The following is a 20421-nucleotide window of genomic DNA, read 5'->3' on the forward strand; positions in this document are numbered from 1 at the left end:
AGCACATTTTGCACATTATTCTAGTCTATCAAGAGTCTCCAAACAATCATGGCATGGCATGGAGGAGACCAAAGCATTTGACAAGTAGTTTTGTATGAGCATTTGAAGGGACCTACTGTTCAGGCATTGTTTACCCTAAGTAAAAGCTCTAAGAAAATGGTGAGCACACTCCCAAAAGAAAGTCTTAGACAGCAATCAAAGGTTGCAGAGACTACGTGGCAGAGGGCAAAAGATAGAATGAATGTAGTGAATGTGTTGCAGGACAGTAAGGCTAGACACAAACTAGAAAGCAAGTACACAGAACCCCACTACTCTAGTGCTTGAAATGTACTCACATTACAACTGCATCACCCACTTTTGAAAATTTGCAAGGTTTGGACAGGAAAAGCAAATGCAAGGCATGCTACAAATGTTTGCTTGAGTCTACAAGCAATTTGATGGGTAGTTATGCCTATTGACTTGGATATCCACTCGAAGATTCCTAGTCTCTCCAAATCTCCACAAGCATAGAACCTTTTTTTTTGGCTTATCCAAATCAAAAACCAAAAGAAAAACCAAAAGATTGCTAGTCTCTCCAAATCTCCACAAGCATAGAACCTTTTTTTTTGGCTTATCCAAATCAAAAACCAAAAGAAAAACCCGTCTAGGTTGATCTAGACGGCCAGAGGGTTCTCTAGCTTCTGAAATATGTTGAAGTATGTTGGGCTCGTATAATGGGCAAGCAACAAAGAAAATTATTTCCAAATCAGAGTAACAATAAGCACAAGCACCTCTAGAGATGGTATACATATCTCTATGGTAAATGTCTACTTTTGCTTTGAATGGATCTATTTTTTTATTTCAATTCACAATGTAGACTGAGGTTTTAATAAATCCACATTCTGTCGTAAGCTTGTAGAAGCAGAGATAGGAAACAACGACTTAGAATAATAATTACCAAGACATTGTACATTACCGCAATTCTTAGACAGCATGGTGCTTCCATGAGTCAAGCTTTGGCAGTAATCATGTGTTTTATAGCCTTCATGTACTCTGTTTTTGGATTGGCATTGGTATATGGAAATCCTTCCACCTTGAATTTTGTAGGGCAAGACGTACTGATGTCTTCCTTACATGCCTTTGAGAGGATGCAATGAAATGTGGTATGTCAAAATCTAGAGTGGATGTAAGAATGGTAACTAAGGCACAGTGATTGGTTGCATTGCTTTGAGGAAGTGTCAAAGATAGGTAACTACTCTAGAGCTATGACACCAAAATATTGGAGCACATTTTGCACATTATTCTAGTCTACCAAGAGTCTCCAAACAATCATGGCATGGCATGGAGGAGACCAAAGCATTTGACACGTAGTTTTTGTATAAGCACTTGAAGGGACCTAATGTTCAGGCATTGTTTACCCTAAGCAGAAGCTCTAAGAAGATTGTCAGCACACTCCTAGAGGAAAGTCTTAGACTGCAATCAAAGGATGTAGAGGCTACGTGGCAGAGGTCAAAAGATAGCATGAATGTAGTGAATATGTTGTAGGACAGGGAGGCTAGACAAAACTACAAAGCAAGTACACAAAACCCCACTACTCCAGTGCGTGAAATATACTCACATTACAACTGCATCAGCCACTTTCGAAAATTTGCAAGGTTTGGACAGGCAAAGCAAATGCAAGGCATGCTACAAATGTTTGCATGAGCCTATAAGCAATTTGATGGGTAGTTATGCCTATTGACTTGGATATCCACTCGAGGATCGCTAGTCTCTACAAATCTCCACAAGCATAAAACCTTTTGTTTGGCTTATCCAAAGCAAAAACGATGAAAAAAAACCCGTCTAGGACGATCTACAAAGCCAGAGGGTTCTCTAGCTTCTGAAATATGTTGAAGTATGTTGGGCTCGTATAATCAGCAAGCAGAAAAGAAAAGTATTTACAAAAGAGAGTAACAATAAGCACAAGCACCTCTAGAGTTGGTACACATATCTCTATGGTAAATGTCTACTTTTGCTTGGAATGGATCTATTTTTCTATTTCAATTCACAATGTAGACTAAGGTTTTAATCAATCCACATTGTGTCGTAAGCTTGTAGAAGCAGAGATAGGAAACAACGATCTTGTATAATAATTACGAAGACAATATACATTACCGCAATTCTTAGAGAGCATTGTTCTTTCATGAGTCAAGCTTTGGCAGTAATCATGTATTTTGGAGCCTTCATGTACTCTGTTTTTGGATTGGCATTGGTATATGGAAATCCTTCCACCTTGAATTTTGTAGGGCAAGACGTACTGATGTCTTCCTTACATGCCTTTGAGAGGATGCAATGAAATGTGGTATGTCAGAATCTAGAGTGGATGTAAGAATGGTAACTAAGGCACAGTGATTGGTTGCATTGCTTTGAGGAAGTGTCAAAGATAGGTAAGTACTTTAGAGCTATGACACCAAAATTCTGGAGCAAGTTTTGCACATTATTCTAGTCTACCAAGAGTCTCCAAACAATCATGGCATGGCATGGAGGAGACCAAAGCATTTGACACGTAGTTTTTGTATAAGCACTTGAAGGGACCTAATGTTCAGGCATTGTTTACCCTAAGCACAAGCTCTAAGAAAATTGTAAGCACACTCCTAGAGGAAAGTCTTAGACTGCAATCAAAGGATGTAGACGCTATGTGGCAGAGGTCAAAAGATAGCATGAATGTAGTGAATGTGTTGCAGGACAGGGAGGCTAGACAAAACAAGAAAGCAAGTACACAAAAACCCACTACTCCAGTGCTTGCAATGTACTTACATTACAATACATCACCCACTTTTGAAAATTTGCAACGTTCGGACAAGCAAAGCAAATGCATGGCATGCCACAAATGTTTGCATGAGCCTACAAGCAATTTGATGGGTAGTTATGCCTATTGGCTTGGATATCCACTCGAAGATTTCTAGTCTCTCCAAATCTCCACAGGCATAAAACCTTTTGTTTGGCTTATCCAAAGCAAAAACCAGAAGAAAAACCCATCTAGGTTGATCTAGATGATCAGAGGATTCTCTAGCTTCTGCAATATGTTAAACTATGTTGGGCTCGTATAATGGGCAAGCAACAAAGGAAAGTATTTCCAAAAGAGAGTAACAATAAACACAAGCACCTCTAGAGTTGGCACACATATCTCTATGGTAAATGTATGCTTTTGCTTTGGATGGATCTTTTTTTTTTCAATTGACAATGTAGATTGAGGTTTTAATAAATCCACAATGTGGCGTCAGCTTGTAGAAGCAGAGATAGGAAACAACGATTTAGAATATTAATTACTAAGACAATGTATATTACCCCAATTCTTAGAAAGCATGGTGCTTCCATGAGTCAAGCTTTCACAGTAATCATGTGTTTTGGAGCCTTCATGTACTCGGTTTTTGGATTGGTATTGGTATATGGAAATCCTTCCACCTTGAATTTTGTAGGGCAAGGCGTATTGATGTCTCTCTTACATGCCTTTGAGAGGATGCAATGAAATGTGGTATGTCAAAATCTAGAGTGGATGTAAGAATGGTAACTAAGGCACAGTGATTGGTTGCATTGCTTTGAGGAAGTGTCAAAGATAGGTAACTACTCTAGAGCTATGACACCAAAATTTTGGAGCACATTTTGCACATTATTCTAGTCTACCAAGAGTCTCCAAACAATCATGGCATGGCATGGAGGAGACCAAAGCATTTAACACGTAGTTTTTGTATAAGCACTTGAAGGGACCTAATGTTCAGGCATTGTTTACCCTAAGCAGAAGCTCTAAGAAAATTGTCAGCACACTCCTAGAGGAAAGTCTTAGACTGCAATCAAAGGATGTAGAGGCTGCGTGGCAGAGGTCAAAAGATAGCATGAATGTAGTGAATATGTTGTAGGACAGGGAGGCTAGACAAAACTACAAAACAAGTACACAAAACCCCACTGCTCCAGTGCGTGAAATATACTCACATTACAACTGCATCAGCCACTTTCGAAAATTTGCAAGGTTTGGACAGGCAAAGCAACTGCAAGGCATGCTACAAATGTTTGCATGAGCCTACAAGCAATTTGATGGGTAGTTATGCCTATTGACTTGGATATCCACTCGAATATTGCTAGTCTCTCCAAGTCTCCACAGGCATCAAACCTTGTGTTTGGCTTATCCAAAGCAAAAACCTGAAAAAAAAACCCGTCTAGGCTGATGTAGAGGGCCAGACGGTTCTCTAGCTTCTGAAATATGTTGAAGTATGTTGGGCTCGTATAATGGGCAAGCAACAAAGGAAAGTATTTCCAAAAGAGAGTAACAATAAGCACAAGCACCTCTAGAGTTGATACACATCTCTCCATGGTAAGTGTCTGCTTTTCCTTTGAATGGATCTATTCTTTTATTTCAACTGACAATGTAGACTGAGGTTTTAATAAATCCACATTGTCTCGTAAGCTTGTAGAAGCAGAGATAGGAAACAACGATTTAGAATAATAATTACCAAACATTGTACATTACCGCATTTCTTAAACAGCATTGTGCTTGCATAAGTCAAGCTTTGGCAGTAATCATGTCTCTTGGAGCCTTCATGTACTGTGTTTTTGGATTGGCATTGGTATATGGAAATCCTTCCCCTTGAATTTTGTAGGGCAAGACGTATTGATGTCTTCCTTACATGGATTTGAGAGGATGCGATGAAATGTGGTACGTCAAAATCTAGAGTGGATGTAAGAATGGTAACTAATGCACAGTGATTGGTTGCATTGCTTTGAAGAAGTGTCAAAGATAGGTAAAGAAGTGTACTCTAGAGCTACGACATGAAAATTTTGGAGCACATTTTGCACGTTATTCTAGTCTATCAAGAGTCTCCAAACAATCATGGCATGGCATGGAGGAGACCAAAGCATTTGACATGTAGTTTTTGTATGAGCAGTTGGAGGGACCTAATGTTCAGGCATTGTTTACCCTAAGCAGAAGCTCTAAAAAAATTGTGAGCACACTCCTAGAGGAAAGTGTTAGACCGCAATCGAAGGATGTAGACGCTGTGTGGTAGAGGTCAAAAGATAGCATGAATGTAGTGAATGTGTTGCAAGACAAGGAGGCTAGACAAAACTACAAAACAAGTACACAAAACCCCACTACTCCAGTGCTTGAAATGTCTCACATTACAACTGCATCACCCACTTTTGAAAATTTGCAAGGTTTGGAGAGGCAAAGCAAATGCAAGGCATGCTACAAATGTTTGCATGAGCCTACAAGCAATTTGATGGGTAGTTATGCCTATTGACTTGGATATCCACTCAAAGATTTCTAGTCTCTCCAAGTCTCCACTAGCATAAAACCTTGTGTTTGGCTTATCCAAAGCAAAAACCAAAAAAAAAACATGTCTAGGCTGATCTAGAGGGCCAGAGGGTTCTCTAGCTTCTGAAATATGTTGAAGTATGTTGGGCTTGTATAATGGGCAAGCAACGAAGGAAAGTATTTTCAAAAGAGAGTAACAATAAGCACAAGCACCTCTAGAGTTGGTACACATCTCTCTATGGTAAATGTCTGCTTTTACTTTGAATGGAACTATTTTTTTATTTCAAATGATAAGGTAAACTGAGGTTTTAATAAATCCACAATGTCGTAAGCTTGTAGAAGCAAAGATAGGAAACAACGATTTAGAATAATAATTCCCAAACATTGTACATTACCGCAATTCTTAGACAACATGGTGCTTGCATGAGTCAAGCTTTGGCAATAATCATGTGTTTTGGAGCCTTCATGTACTCTGTTTTTGGATTGGCATTGGTATATGGAAATCCTTACCCTTGAAATTTGTTGGGCAAGACGTATTGATGTCTTCCTTACATGCCTTTGAGAGGATGCGATGAAATGTGGTATGTCAAAATCTAGAGTGGATGTAAGAATGGTAACTAAAGCACAGTGATTGGTTGCATTGCTTTGAGGAAGTGTCAAAGATAAGTAAAGAAGTGTACTCTAGAGTTCTGACACCAAAATTTTGGAGCACATTTTGCACATTATTCTAGTCTATCAAGAGTCTCCAAACAATCATGGCATGGCATGGAGACCAAAGCATTTGACAAGTAGGTTTTGTATGAGCAGTTGAAGGGACCTAATGTTCAAGCATTGTTTCCCCTAAGGAGAAGCTCTAAGAAAATTGTGAGCACTCCCAGAGGAAACTTTTTAGACTGCAATGGAAGGATGCAAAGTCTGCATGGCAGAGGGCAAAAGATAGCATGAATGTAGTGAATGTGTTGGAAGACACTGAGGCTAGATACAAACTAGAAAGCAAGTACTCAAAACACCACTACTCCAGTGCTTCAAATGTACTCACATTACTACTGCATCACCCAGTTCTGAGAATTTGCAATGTTTGGACAGGCAAAGCAAATGCAAGGCATGCTACAAATGTTTGCATGAGCCTACAATGGGTAGTTATGCCTATTAACTTGGATATCCACTCGAAGATTGCTAGTCTCTCCAGATCTCGAGAGGCATGAAAGCTTTTGTTTGGCTTATCCAAAGCAGAAAAAAAAACCAAAAACAACTCCTATAGGCTGTTCTAGAGGGCCAGAAGGTTCCCTAGCTTCTGAAACCGCTCCCCCCGCCCCCGCGTCTCTCTCTCTCTCTCTCTCTCTCTCTCTCTCTCTCTCTCTCTCTCTCTCTCTCTCTCTCACACACACACACACACACACACACACACACATAATGGCATAACCCCATGCATATAAACTTTCGACTACTTTCACAAAAATCTTCAAAGGATTGTGCATTGGAACAGAGCAAATGATTACTTAACCAGCTTTATGATAAACCTTCTTGTGTTTAAAGTATGTCAATTTCAACTCACATGTGCAATACAACTTGCAGAACTTGCATATGATTTCGGCCTACAAACACTAAATCGGTGAAACGATGATACATTTATATGATTATACAACCCTATGCATTTTACTCTCCCAGATTCCAGGTGTCCTACAGATCTACTAAATTCCTGGAATGGGAAAAGCTGAAGCAAACTCATGGACTTTTTCTTGAAGGCAATCTAGCTTGCCTTCTAAAGGGAAACTCGATGATTCCACAAATTCCACATACTCTTTAACTTTAGGACTCTTCGCTAAACCCTTTGCTTCGATCGCGATCAGCACCCCCTCATGGATGTAGTTTGCAACAGCTATAAAATCTTCCTCCTTAAACCCTCTGGTTGTCAGGGCAGGGGTGCCCACACGAATACCTCCTGGCACAACCGCACTTTTATCACCTGCCAAATGAGGTTACATATATAAAAATAGGCCAGTCCCCGACTAACTTAGAAAGGAAAAAAATTTGACACTAGAAAAAACAAAACATCAGAAAAGACTGACTTTTAGAGAAATGTACAATCCGAATGTGACCCACTTATGATTTCTAAGATAATCTTTATCACGTGCACATCTAACCCTATGTGCATGTCGACAAGCTAACTCCTATTACTAGGGTTTAGGACAACCTAGGAAGTGTTTTGGCACCTGTACGCAAGACGTGCATGTCCTTAACATGAACTTGGCCAACAGCCACAAAGTCTGCAGTTTGTGATTCCAAGGTTCGCCATGTGATGAAAGAACTCTAGGGCTTGAGTCCGTAGCCAACCAAGTGTCGAATCCAAGGTCCAATCCTACTGGTTTCGACCACAAAGTGAAAAAGAGTATCCCACTAAAAAGTCTAGAGCATTTGTACCACGTGCCGGCAAGAAACAGGACATAACCCAAAAACAAGCCGCCTCTAAGTCAGTATGGGGGTCGCCAAGAAAATGAGTGAAGCCCTAGCTGAAAAGGTCCCATCGTGTGCTGATGTCGACACTGGAGAGGCCCCCTAGAATAGCCCCAAAGGCAGATGTCTCAACCAAGAGGGGAGGTTGAAGGTATGGCTGCCTCTCCCGTGCCAGCCTACTCGCAACAAAAGATCGAAGGAACGGCATGCAGCAGGAGTGTGATTGCTAGAACAAGAGAGAGGGGGGGCTAAGGCGGAGAAGGTGAGACGGCTAGAGCAAGAGAGAGGGGGGGGGGGGGGGGGGGGGCTAGGAGGGAGGTTCTCCTACTGCAAAGGACTGAATCTCGTAGGAACCCACTCCAGTCGAGGAACAGTAGGACGGCCATCCGTGAGAGGAGCTTGGCCCTGTCAAACGACGGGCTCTGACCTGGTACCATCCCTCCTCAATTTGGCCATCAGCCGCTGCTTAAGTAGGACCTCCGGGGGTCTCTGAAGCCCTAGTTAGAGGGACCTCGAAACTCGATGTAGGGTCAACCCTAGGGGCTGTGTAACAAACTTGGACACTCCAAGTCAAGATTCTACCGCGACACAACAGAGATTCACTTCAAACAGTTCACAATCCACACATGACTCGACACGGCCGACGTAGTTCCGTGTCTAGAGATATTGGCCCCAACGACTGGCGCCCCTTTCGGTATTTCTTTTTGTATTAATTTGTGTTCAAAGTACAAGAGAGTGGGTAGGTGCTCACTCTCAGACTTTGCGTCCTGATGCTCTGAGAAGTGAGGCTCTGCCCACTTATTTATTGGTACAAGGGATGCCCAAAAGCAGAGCCCCAAAAGCATTCACCTTTTAAAAGCTTTTAAAATAAAGCAATTATCCAAAAGCTGCCAGTTAGCCAGTGAACTTCAGCCAACGTAAAAGCAGGATTTCCGTACGGCAGGCCACGTCAGCACTGTCAGGACTTTTCACACTGCAAAATCCGAAGCAGTCCGTACAACCTGCCACCGCGTCTTGCGGGCCTGTACCTTGCTGCCAGCCTATGTGAGTGTGTCCGCGGACTTGCTGCCACGTCACCAGTTTGTGACATACCCCCCTGTTGAAAGCATTGTAATCACCCTCGATTACGCCTACAAAACAGATAGAGGCCATAAACTGTCTTAGCAGACACTGACTGTTAGTACCGACGCACTACGAACAACACATTTGGCACATATACCAATCGACAGTCACATCACAAGACATGACTTGACATCACCGGACATCACATGACAAATCCAAAAATCATTCCAAATCTCAGACCATGATTAATCGGCAACGTATTTAGCAATCACATCTAGATCCCGTCGGGACCTCACAAATGCCTGATTAACTAATCCATATTGCAATCATGTCTATAGAGATTTTGAGACCGAAATGCTGCAGTCATTTCGTCTATCAGTTCATGCACTTAAACAAGTCAAGTCCAACTCAATCAGTATCATTTTCATTATCGGAAATTCCAGTTCATAAAGTCATACAGCAGAAATCGGGTTTCTATCGGAGTAGACTATGCTATACCGAATGCTTCATGGTGAAGTTCCACAATCTGAGTATCTGCTAGGTCCTCCTCCTCCATCCACTTCGCATCCAATGCAAGATAGTTCTTGAATTTAACCAAGAACCGCCTGATCACTTTACCTTTAATCTTTCTATCTTTATGTGTAGAACGAGTATCTCCTCGCTTTCCTCCACTATAGGTTGCTCATCTAGCTCCCCATCATCGGACACATCGCCTTTAAAAGGCTTCAAGAAAAGCTTTTGTGAATTCTCGAAGTATCGGGCAGCTTCAGTCTAAAAGAGACATCATTTATCTTTTCTTTTATCTGGGAAGGTCCATAGTATCTCATGCTAAGCTTTGGAAAAAGCCGCTCCTTTCCCTTTTTCTTTCTCAGGCGTGCCTTCTCAAAACGTATGAGCACCCAATCGTCTTCCTTTAATTTCAAATCGCAACGGTGTCGATCTGCTGCCTTCTTGTGCCTTTCATGAGATTTCTCTAAAGCCTCCCGGACCTTGGCAAAAGCAGTGTCCAAGTTCCTCGTGTATTGGTCGGCTTCAAAAATCTTATCTTTCGTGCTTAGGAAGGGTGGAACCTTCGGAGCACCTTCAATAATCTCAAATGGCACCTTCCCCGTCGAAAAGTGAATCGTGTTATGGTAGGCAAATTCCACCAAAGACAAAAACTTTTCCCATTGAGTCCTCTGATCCGAAATGTAAGACTTCAATAATTCCAGTACGACTGAATTTGCAATCTCGGATTGCCCATTTGTCTGCGCGTAGAAAGATGCGAGAACTGCAATTGTGTACCAATGTTCTCCCAAATAGCCTTCCAAAACAAACTCACGAATCGGGGATCTTTGTCAGAGACAATTGTCTCAGGCATGCCATGTAATCTAAATATCGGGGCAATGAACAGTCTCGCTAAATGATCCGGCTTGATTGTTTTCTTCACTAGAATGAAATGAGCTTGCTTGCTAAATATGTCAATAACAATCTAGACACCATCGTGCCCTCTCTATATCTTCAGAAGATCAAAAATGAAATCCATAGCAAAACTTTCCCAGGAGCGGGTGGGAATGGGTAAAGGCTGTAACAATCCCTGTACTTTATGCCTGGCAAACTTGACCTTCTGGCATACTAAGCAATTGTGTACAAAATCGTCCACGTCCTTTTTGAGTCTCGGCCAAAAGGAGTATCTCTCCACACCTTTGAAGGTGGTATCAATGCTGAGGTGACCCGTAAATGGTGGATAATGGCATTTAGTTAGAACCTTTTCCCTCAACGGTTGTGCAACGCACAACATCGTTTTCTTCATCAAGTAGCCATCCCGAATGGAATATCCCGCTACTACCTCCCCATTCTGTATTCGACTGAATACATCTGCAAAATCTGGATATATGACGTATTGATCGACCATGTCCTCGAAGCTTCAATGATGAATCGTGGAAATAGCCAAGACCAATGGCTTCCGGGACAAAGCATCTGCCACCAAGTTCTTTTGTCCCTGCACATGGACAATCTGGAAGTGAAACTGTGACAAGATGTTAGCCCACTGCACCTGCTTTTCCGATAGCTGCGTCTGTGACAAGAAGTAGCGTAAACTCTAATGATCAGTGAAGACCGTAAAATCAGCTCCAAGTAGGTAATGTCGCCGCTGAGTAAGAGCATGGATAATTGCCAAAAGCTCTTTCTCATATATCTGTGTTGTCAATTCCGCCCTTAAAACAATCGGCTCTCATAGGCAATGACATGGCCTTCTTGCATTAAGACCGCACCCAGACTACGACCACAAGCATCACAATATACTTCGAATGACTTTTGCAAATCTGACAAAGTCAAAACTAGTCATGTAGACAATTTCTCTTTCAAAGTCTGAAAGGCAATCACCTATGTGGATCCTCGGGAGAAAGGGACTCCTTTCTGTGTCAAGATATGCAAAGGGGAAGCAACCTCTGCAAACTTTCTAATGAACCATCGATAGTAAGAGCATAAGCCCAAGAAGCTTCTAACTTCATGGACATTCTTCAAATTGGACAATCACGAATAGTCTCAATCTTGGCCGGGTCCATCTGCCTTCCTAATGCTGAGACGATGTGTCCCAATAAGTGCATCTCTAATAAGAAAAATTCACTCTCCTTTGCATTGATCACCAACTTGTGATCTCGCAATGACTAAAAGACCTGTAACAGATGTTCTCTATGTTCTGCCTCATCCTTGGAGAAGACTATAATGTCATCAAAGAAAGTGTCAATAAAAGATCTGTACTTCTTGAAGATCATGTCCATCATTCGGTCAAAGGTCGCTGGAGCATTGGTAAGGCCAAAAGGAATCACCAAAAATTCATATAAACCGAAGGTCGTCCGAAAAGTTTTCTTGTAGACATCTCCCAACGCGATTCGGATCTGATGATATCCGCTCTTCAAATCGATCCTGCTGAAACAAGAGGATCCCTGTAGTCTATCAAGAATATCATCGATCCTCGAAATCGAAAGTCTGTTCTTGATGGTGATTTTGTTAAGAGCTTTATAATCAATGCACATTCTCCAAGATCCGTCTTTCTTCAAAACCAACAACACCGGAGAGCAGTAAGGTGAAGTACTCGACTGGATAAGACCCTTTTCCAAGAGTTCTTTCACTTTGTTCATAATTTCTTCATTATGGACTCAGCTCACATGGTAAGGTGGCCGGTTTGGTGGTGTGCTTCCAGGTATCAGCTCAATGGTATGATCGTCACGACGAGCTGGTGGCAACTCGCCTGGCAGACCCTCAGAAAAACAACCGGCATGAGTGTGGAGAAAATCTTGGCGTTCCTTATCAAGTTCGGACATATTTGTCTTATGTTCATCATTCAACTCTTTCAAAAAGATCGAGTAAACAAACAAACTGGATTTCATTAATTTCGAAACGGCCGAAGCCGATACAAGAGGGACAGACTCGCCCTTCAATTTCACATCAAGTACAATTTTTCGGGCCTTTTCATTAGTCAATGTCACTTTCTTCGCCCAATAATCGACCACGGCGTTGTTCTTATGGTACCAAGGGACTCCCGGAGGACATCACAACCTTCCAAGGGCATTATGTAGAAGTCCTCGTGCCCCAAATACCCCTGACAATGCAATTGAAGTTTGCCAATGACAGGTGTAATGGCCACATCCCTGCCGGGTACAGCTAGAACTGCCTCTGCTTGTGGTCCCATTAGATCGGGTGTAATCTCGAGCCGCGCCGCCAATTCAAGTGAAATGAAGTTGGCCTTGGCTCCTCCATCAAAGAAAATTAGGGCTTCTTGATCTTTCACTTTGCCCCAAGCTCGGCAAAGTTCTGTACTTTCATCAATTGTGCTTGGGTCGGTACCCATGCAATCTGGAACCAATCCTACTTTCATCTTGCCTTTTGGTCCACGTTCCTCAACTGCTCTTGAACTCTCTGGCTTGTCTTCATTCTGTGCCTTTTTAGGGCACGAGACTTCACGGAGACGTGCCCATGTTCCCCGCATCCAAAACACTACCCTCTTTGATGTAGTTGGCCCTCTCTCGAAGAGTGAGCCAGGGTCGTAAATTCTTGTCTTTCTTTTCTTGGGGACTCTTTTTCTTTCTACTTTCATTATTAGAAGTCTGTTGGGTTCTCTGAGTCAAGATCTCATCAGTGGGGTAAGCCAGATTGCGTGAATGTATGGCAAAACCACGTTTCGCATGAGCATCAATTCTTGAATAGAATTTGGCTTTTGTTCTAAGCGGTGATCTCGGATCTCTGTAGGAAGTCTGCAGCAAAACCGCTCAATCTGTCCTTTAAACGAGATCTTCTTAAATGAAGAAGCTGGTAGAAAAGGGCTCCAAAATCTCTCTCAATACGCGTCCAGAAAATCTCTCTTGGTCACCCGAAGATGATTCCAAGCAGTTCCTATATCTCGTTCGTACTCCCGAGTCAGCCAAGAAGAAATAAAAAGCCATTTGAATTTCAACCATTTAACCAGAGCTCCCTTGTTCAATAGTAGCAGGGTGGACCACCATGATCGAGCATTTCCCTTGAAGAAAGAGGTAGCCCTTCGAATCTTGGAGTGCTCTGAGTAATGCCCTTTAGAGAAAGCTATGTCAAATTGTTGTATGAAGGCCAAAGCCCTCAAAGCATCTCGGAATTCAGAAAAAGTGTCAAATTTAATTAATTGTCCACCTCCTTTAAATTCTCTAACTTTCTTGCTTTTATCCTCGAGGAAGTCATACTGGTTGGCTTTATAGAAATGCTTCTTCTTTGCATAAAACGTGTGATTGTCGGAGTCCAAACTATTTGAAGATGAGTCCTCTCTAGAATTGTCAAAAACTAGGCGAAACTTAGGCTTCTTTGCCTTTTTCTTGCCCTTTCTAAAGCTTTGCTTTTTGCTTCGCTTTTTCCCTTTTCTGTCTTTTTCGCTCGAGTCAGAAGAGCTAGAAGAACTGTCAGAAGAAGAAAAAGAAGAAGAAGAACTGGGTAGTCCTTCAAATCGTACACGCTTCTTCAGCTCTCTTGCCAATGCAAAAGTCGATTGACGACCCAAATACCCCGGGAAGTCAGTGCCTTTCTTCTGCTTTTTGTCGTGCTTTTTGTCTTTATTGTTCGCGTCCAAAAGCCGACTGATCCATGTATCAACTACCTCTTCTAATTCTTGTTATGTAAACATCCTCGGAGCAGGAGGTTTCTTGATTGCCGGTTTGATGGGTGGCTCTGTGGCCTTTTGCCACTGGGTGTGCACTTCTTCGAAGGATTGCTGAGTCAAAAATTTTGCAAATTTTGGATCCTTCGCAATGTTAATCATCATCTTTGTTGCGTTGTCGACATTCCATCTCTTCAATCTCAGCCTGAGTAGGCCGAGGTGGGCCATACTCTTCATGCGAACCTTCTTGGTGATCTCCTTCCGCATTCCCACATGCAGAAGAAGTCCACTGTTCTCTTTTGGAATCCATAAGTGTCACGAGAAAAGAATCGGATTTCCCGGTAGCAAAGACATCGGCCGCGCTCTGATACCACTGTAACAAACTTGGACACTTCAAGTCAAGATTCTACCGTAACACAGCAGAGATTCACTTCAAAACAGTTCACAATTCACACTTGAGTCGACACGACCCGGCGTAGTTCCGTGCCTAGAGATATTGGCCCCAAAGAATGGCGCCCCTTTCGGTATTTCTTTTTGTATTAATCTGTGTTCATAGTACAAGAGAGTGGGTAGGTGCTCACTCTCAGACTCTGCATCCAGATGCTCTGAGAAGTGAGGGCCTACCCACTTATTTATCGGTACAAGGGATGCCCAAAAGCAGAGCCCCAAAAGCATTCATCTTTTAAAGGCTTTTAAAATAAAGCAATTATCCAAAAGCTGTCAATTCAGCCAGTGAACTTCAACCAACGTAAAGGCAGGATTTCCGAACAGCAAGCCACGTCAGCACTGTCAATGCTTTTCACGCCGCAAAATCCAGAGCAGTCCATACAAGCTGCCACGTCAGCCTGCCGCCGCGTTTTGTGGGCCTGTACCCTACTGCCAACCTATGTCAGTGTGTCTGGTGGCCTGCTGCCACGTCACTAGTTTGTGACAAGATGTAGTTGTTGAACTGGCCGAGCTCTCCTGCGTGGACAGGCCCTAGCAAGATGGCCCATATGTCTGCAAATAAAACATTGGTTCGGGAGGCCCGAATACTCCACACTCTATCTAATCCAACCACCACTCACTCGAAGCAGTAGACCACCTTCGGGAGTGTAGGTGTGTCCCGAACAAGAACCCGCATAGTGGGTAACCCTGCGGCCTTGGCCACGACTGATGCTGAAGTGCGCGGGGCCTCCAAGACCGTCCCAATCATGGAGCCAATCCTGGAAAGTAAGGGAAGATACTCCCACCTTAGTCATAGAAAGCAGGCTGAGATAGAGAGATCTACCTCCTCCTCAAGCACATCTAAAGTCGGGTTGAAGCCATGGTGCCACTAACTGAAGTGAGCTTGAGCAGTCCGAATGCCTAGCGGGCTCATCGAGATCACTTTGGCTGCCATCTCTAGAGACTCAAGTAGTAGCCTCTCAAAACACCTGTCTGTAACAAACTTGGGACACCCCAAGTCAAGATTCTACCGCGACACAACAAGATTTACTTCAAAAAAATACTTCACACTTTAAATCTCAATTCAGAAATGAGTTGACACGGCCCGGTGTTGTTCCATGCCAAGAGGTATTCGCCCCAAAGACTGGCGCCCCTTTCGGTATTTCTCTTTTATATTAATCTTTAAGCAAAGTACAACTCCCGCAGGTGCTTGCTCTCAGACTCTGCGTCCAAATGCTCCACAGAGGGGGCCCCCTTGGGTTCATTATAAAGGTTACAAGGGATACTAAAAGCAGAGCCCCAAAAGCTTCCAAATCAAAAGCAACAATTCCAAAAAGCAATTATTCCCAAAAGCTGCTAATTCAACCAGCGCAAAAACAATAAATTTCCGTACGCAATCCACGTCAGCATCTCCACGTTTTGCGCCGCGTTATTCGGAAATCCGTACGGCAGTCCGTACATCTTGCCATGTCAGCTTGTCGACACTTGTCCGGGGTCTATTGCCACTCTGTGAGTGGGTCCAGGAGCATGCTGAGTCACCCATTTGTGACATATCCCCCTCTTGAAAGCATTGTAATCGCCCTCGATTACGCTTGCAAAACAGACAGAGACCGTAAATTGTCTTAGCAGACACTGCCTGTTAGTACCGACACACTAGGAACAACACATCTAGCACATGTACCAATCGACAGTCACATCACAGGACATCACATGACAAATCACATTCAAAATCCATTCCAATCTCAGAGCATGATTAATCGGCAACATATTAAGCAATCGCGTCTAGATCCAGTAGGGACCTCACAGATGCCGGATTAACTAATCCTTATTGCAATCATGTCTATAGAGATTTATCAGACCGAAATGTTGTAGTCATTCTGTCTATCAATTCCTACACTTAAACAAGTCAAGTACAAATTAGTATCATATTCTCGGGAATTCCAAATCATAAAGTCATTACAGCAGAACATTGTCAGCTTACAGTATCCCTAAAATCCAATAAGGACATCAGCGACTCTATTATCAAAAATCGGGGCAATCTGTTGACAAAGGAGCGGAGTGACTCCCCTCTTGTGCAAGCCTACTACACAAGAGGCCAAATTCCACCCATTCTGGAATCAGGGTTCTATTGGAGTAGACTATGCTAAACCGAATGCTTCAAGGTAAAGTTTCACAATCTGAGGAGTATCTGCCAGGTCCTCCTCCTCCATCCATGTCCCATCCAATGCGGGATAGTTCTTGAATTTAACCAAGAATCGCCTTATCACTTTACCTTTTATCTTTCTATCTTTATGTGCCAGATTTTATTCTGGAACGTGTATCTCCTCGCTTTCCTTCACTTTGGGTTGCTCCTCTGGCTCCCCATCATCAAACACATCGCCTTTGAAAGGCTTCAACAGACTCACATGAAAAGCATTGTGAATTCTCGAAGTATCGGACAGCTTCAGTCTAAAGGAGACATCATTTATCTTTTCTTTTATCTGGAAAGGTCCATAGTATCTCATGCTAAGCTTTAGAAAAAGCCGCTCCTTTCTCTTTTTCTTTCTCAGGAGTGCCCTCTTTCTCAAACGGGTGGAAAGATGACGAGAACTGCAACCGTGTACCAATGTTCTTCTGTCACGTGACACATCCCAACCCTATGTGTCCGTGGACAAGCTACAGCATGACAGGGTTCAGTTCAATCCAGTCAGTCTAGATTAGAAGTGATCTCGCACTTTTGTGAGTCTATTCGTAGACCGTCCATGCCCAGTCACTTAGCAATAGATGCATATCCTCCGGTTGCACACAGCATGATCATCAGTATTCCCTTCAGAATCCATCAGATTCAGTCAAGGGAATTTTCCAGTGCGTTTAGCCTATTTTCCCTATTTTCTGTTATTTTCACTTATTATTTTTAAGTGACTTTCCAACAAAAGTAGGTAGGGCAATTTTGCTAAGTTAATATATAAGCAAACCCAAGTTAGCACTAAATAAGTTAGCACTTATTATTTTTAAGTGACTTTCCAACAAAAGTAGGTAGGGCAATTTTGCTAAGTTAATATATAAGCAAACCCAAGTTAGCACTAAATGGCAGAAGAGGCAGCAGGAGCTTCCCGCTCAACAGGCACCTTCTCAGCAGGAACCCCTCAGCACCCCTAGCGTTTTTGGATCCCCATCCTCGACACACATCAGCCCAGCGTTTTCCCTTGCGGTCACCGCCGGCAACTCCAAATCCCCAGTGTTTTTGCACCCCTTGCATCATCGCCATCAGCAGGCTGCCCTAGCGTTTCTGATTGTCAGCCAAGCTTCACCATCTGCCAACGTTTTTACTAACACTCAGCCATGCATCAGCGTTTTTGAATTTCAGCCCCAAACTGCAGCAGATACACAGCGTTTTCAGCAAGCCTCCGCAGCAGCAGATTCATCCCTAGCGGGATGCAGAAGAACCTCCATTTTCGGCCATAAAAACGCAGCCAAAACAGTCATTTTCAGCCACCGAAACAGCCACGAAATCAGCAGATAGAAGACCACAGATTTCAGCCATCAAGTCCTCGTCGTCATCACCGTCGTCGTCATCGGCATAGTCCAAGTTGCATCAGTCCATTGCATACGCATTGTACCACTTTGTGCAATCATAAGGAGACCACGCTCGCCGACGAGAGTGGGGCCTTCGGAGGAGGGTTTTACAACGTCTCTGGTGTCGTATCTCTCTTCTCTCTCTATCTCTCAGTCTCATACACTTGCACGCACAGTCTCCATTCACTTTGTTCGTGATCATAGCACTTTCCATTAAAAACAGAAGGCTCTCCCTTCCATAAGAACTAAAAGGAACCTTGAGCACAGTTTGGAGCACTCATCTTGAGCAAAGCGTAAACAATCATTCCGCTGCACCTAACATTGGTATCAAAGCTTTGGCAGCGTTTTGTATCACTCAAGGAAAGAACCACAAGAAATTTTCTTTTGCTTGTTGAGGTCGCACGAAACCCAAGTTCGCTTGGGCGTGTCGATTCCTAATCGTGTTTTGTTGAAGAGTGACAGGAATCCCAAGAAAGAAGGGCTTGTCCAACCTCCCCTTAAGTCTCTTTTCACTCATTGAGAGCGGACCGTGCACTTAGCGGCCGGCCAATTGACGTGAGGTGGGACAAAGCAACCTTGGTGTGAACGCAAGGCCGCCAAGGGGTGCGCCCGCAGAAAAGTGTAGAACTCGGGTGAAGAGAAGATCCTTCGCCAACGCAATTTACAAGCGAAGAAAACCTCAAGACCCTCAAGAACCCAAGAACCAAGAACCCAAGACCCTCAAGAACCAAGTTCCTCGTGAACTTAAGAACTAAAGATCATAGTGCATAGTCGTCACCCGAAGCGGAATGGTTACTTCACATACAGGTCATGAGCATGAGAGAGGCGGCGAAGATTTTTCCGCACCAGGAGACTTTCTCGACCCTCCCCCTTCGCCATCTACGCCACGAGTTGTACTAACTCCTGTGGAGATTATGGTCAAGTCGATGTTGGACATGATGGCACAACAACAAGAAACGAATCGAGTTGCATTGGCACAACTCGCAAGCAAAGCAGAACAACAACAAGCTCGGGACCGTGAACGCGACGAAAGAATTGCAAGACTTGCCAAAGAACAAGCAGCTAAGGACCGTGAGCAAGTAGCCAAGGACCGCGAGCGCGACAAAAAGAAACGCCAGACTTGCCGCACAACAAGAAGACAGGCGTCTTGCTTTCGAACGCCACGTAACCACCTGGCTCTAAAAAATGGGCAATTCTTTATTTGATGCACCATGCATGTATATGTACATATGCGCAATCCCTTGCTCCAAAAAACTCCTGACATAATTTGCCCATCCCCTAGCCTGCTAGATCATTCATGATCAGGAGCAGCAAAGAGAGATATGAGACTCGCCGCATCACAGATCTCCTCATCCCTCACCAACACTGCTTGATCCACAGACAGCTCATCTTGCTCCACCATCATCAATCTAGCATGATACAATTTAAGACGCAATCCATTTACCCTTGACTTATGTAGAACACCATCCTGGTTAGCCAGCTGATATGTGCCATTTGGAAAACACTCCACTACCTTGAAAGGGCCTTCCCACTTAATTTGAAACTTCTTTTGGAAGGTGTTGTCCAGCTTACTATTGTAGCGCAAAACCAAGTCATGCTTCTTGATACCCTTACTTTTGACCTTTTCATTTATCTTTGCCAAAGCCCTATCTTGCATTTGCCCATAATGTTCCAATGCACTCATCATATCCAGCTGAACCTCTTGTAGCTGTAAGAGCCTCTCTTCGAATGCATCACTAGGTGGCCCAAGCAACTTCTCTAACATCTTAACCCCAGGAAACTCTACTTCCACAGGCAATAGTGCTTCCTTTCCATACACCAAATGAAATGGAGTAAACCCTGTACCTATCTTCACCGAAGTACGGTAAGCCCATAATGCACTAGGGAATTCCAAATCCCAATTCTTTCCTTGGTGCTCTGTCACTTTAGAAAGAATTTGTACCAACTCACCATTGAATCTTTCATTTAAGCCATTACACTGCGGGTAATAAGCAGTGGTATGCTGATGCCTAATCTTCATCTTTGCACATAAAAAATCTAGCAGTTTAGCTCTAAAGCCAGGCCCCTTATCTGAAAGTAGCTCCAGTGGCACCCCAAACTTGCAACATATTTCATCATACACAAATTTTGCCACATCCTTTGCAGTGATGTGTTTTACTGCTATAGCCTCTGCCCATCTAGAGAGATAGTCCACTGCCGTCAAAATATAGCTTTTGCCCCTGCTTGTGATAGGTAACGAGCCTATTGCATCAATCCCCCACTTTTCAAACACATCAAACGCCATAATGGTTTTTCGTAGCTCTGGCTTCAACACTCTCTTCCCAAATGCTTGACACCTATTGCAAAACCTACACCAATGGTGAACATCCTTGTGCAAACTAGGCCATACATACCCCTCTTGCAAAATCTTATGCAAGGTGATCTTTAGAGCAAAATGGCCACCACATGCGCCTTCGTGATTCTCTTCCGACACTCTCTAAAGCTCCTCCCGCCAAGGTACACGTCTCAACACGAGATCAGCCCCTTTCATGTATAAGACATCACCAATCAATTTGTA

The 20421-nt window shown here is 43.3% G+C and overlaps 1 protein-coding gene across 1 annotated transcript in view; it reads right to left on the reverse strand.

Moving 5' to 3' along the window:
• Positions 1-6743: 6743 nt before the first annotated feature.
• Positions 6744-20421, reverse strand: part of SHM3 (serine hydroxymethyltransferase 3) — a 79398-nt gene continuing 65720 nt past the window's right edge. Inside the window, exon 11 of the mRNA XM_086490769.1 lies at positions 6744-7232. Within this exon, the coding sequence (XP_086346895.1) occupies positions 6958-7232 (275 nt within the window). The 3' untranslated portion in view covers positions 6744-6957. The remainder of the gene's footprint in view (positions 7233-20421) is intronic.

Source organism: Adiantum capillus-veneris, chromosome 19 (assembly GCF_014529385.1).
Source record: "Adiantum capillus-veneris isolate H3 chromosome 19, ASM1452938v2, whole genome shotgun sequence".
Lineage (NCBI taxonomy): Eukaryota > Viridiplantae > Streptophyta > Polypodiopsida > Polypodiales > Pteridaceae > Adiantum > Adiantum capillus-veneris.